At 49.3% G+C, this 1,340-nt stretch overlaps 1 protein-coding gene across 1 annotated transcript in view; it reads left to right on the top strand.

Moving 5' to 3' along the window:
* The first annotated feature begins 354 nt into the window (after positions 1-354).
* Positions 355-1,340, top strand: part of NOVA2 (neuro-oncological ventral antigen 2) — a 40,969-nt gene continuing 39,983 nt past the window's right edge. Inside the window, exon 1 of the mRNA XM_006764420.2 lies at positions 355-387. Coding sequence (XP_006764483.1) covers positions 355-387 — 33 coding nt within the window. The remainder of the gene's footprint in view (positions 388-1,340) is intronic.

The following is a 1,340-nucleotide window of genomic DNA, read 5'->3' as shown; positions in this document are numbered from 1 at the left end:
TGTGACATAGGAGTGGGGTCAAGGGTGGGAGCGAGGACCGTGAGGAGGTGGTAGAGGTCAGAGGAGGGATGAGAACGTGTAAAGTAGCTTCCAGGAGCACAGCAGAGTGGATGGACAGGAGTGATCTTGAACTTACGGGGAGCCCATTCTCATTGTAGTGTGTGTTTTTGTCCAGCCGTGTTCGGCCGGCGGGTGCAGGCATAGAGTCGGTGGAGAGCTGAGTGACACCTGCCCACCAGTCTCATTCACACAGGACCTTGGGAACAGGACGTGTCTCCCAGTGGGTGCTGGAAAGGAAGCTGACTGTGATAGTTACAAGTGTTTGATTTAGGAAACGGAAGGGCTGTGAAAAGGATGGGGGCTACAGATGGGGACACCGAGGCCCAGGTGAGTCCCTTCCAAGTTGCATGCATGATTTTTTAAAAATATGGGATGCGATATTATTATGCCTATAAACTGATCCAAAAGCCAAATCCATTATCAAATTTGCTGACGCAGCAAGCATGGCCCAAGCCCCTCTAGGTTGTCCTGTCTGATTATTAAAGCTGTGGTAATAGAGCCCTAGCCAGTTTGGCTCAGTGGATAGAGCGTCGGCCTGCGGACTGAAGGGTCGCAGGTTCAATTCCGGTCAAGGGCATGGACCTTGGTTGCAGGCACATCCCCAGTAGGGGGTGTGCAGGAGGCAGCTGATCGATGCTTCTCTCTCATCGATGTTTCTAACTCTCTATCCCTCTCCCTTCTTCGCTGTAAAAAATCAATAAAATATATATATATTTTTTAAAAATGGAAGATTATAAGAGAGGGTTTCGCGTGCCAGCAAAAGTTACTGGCGTGCCATGTTTGGCACGCGTGCCAGGAGTTGCCCACCCCTGTGCTAAACAGATCTGCATAAGAGAGGAAAGCAATGCTTTCACATGCATTAGCCTGGCCAAACTTAGGCCGCCTAAGAACACCAAGTTCTAGAGAAGAGTGTGGAAGAGGGGCCATCCAGCACTGAGGGTAGGAGGACGACTGGGTGCATCCTTTCCGGAGAGCAATCTGGCAATACTTTGGGAAGTTAAATGTGAAGATGGCTGACAATTTCCCCCATCTCTCCAGCAGGCTCCTAAAGGAGGTATGTATGCAAATGAGAATGAGGGCATTTTAGGTGGCAGAGAGTCGGAAGGAAATTTATGTCCATTATTAGGGCTCCAGAAGCAGAATGTGGGATACATGAGGGAATACCACACGGTCACATAGAAGGAGCCAGTGCAATGCTTAGTAAGTGCCTGATGCTAAATGCTTGAAGATGCCAGCTTGCAACGGCCTTATAAGAGAGGTACCATTATTCAACACCCTCT

The sequence above is a fragment of the Myotis davidii genome, unplaced genomic scaffold (assembly GCF_000327345.1).
Source record: "Myotis davidii unplaced genomic scaffold, ASM32734v1 scaffold741, whole genome shotgun sequence".
Taxonomy (NCBI): domain Eukaryota; kingdom Metazoa; phylum Chordata; class Mammalia; order Chiroptera; family Vespertilionidae; genus Myotis; species Myotis davidii.
Note: the sequence above shows the minus strand (reverse complement) of the source record. Positions and strands in the feature narration are given on the sequence as shown.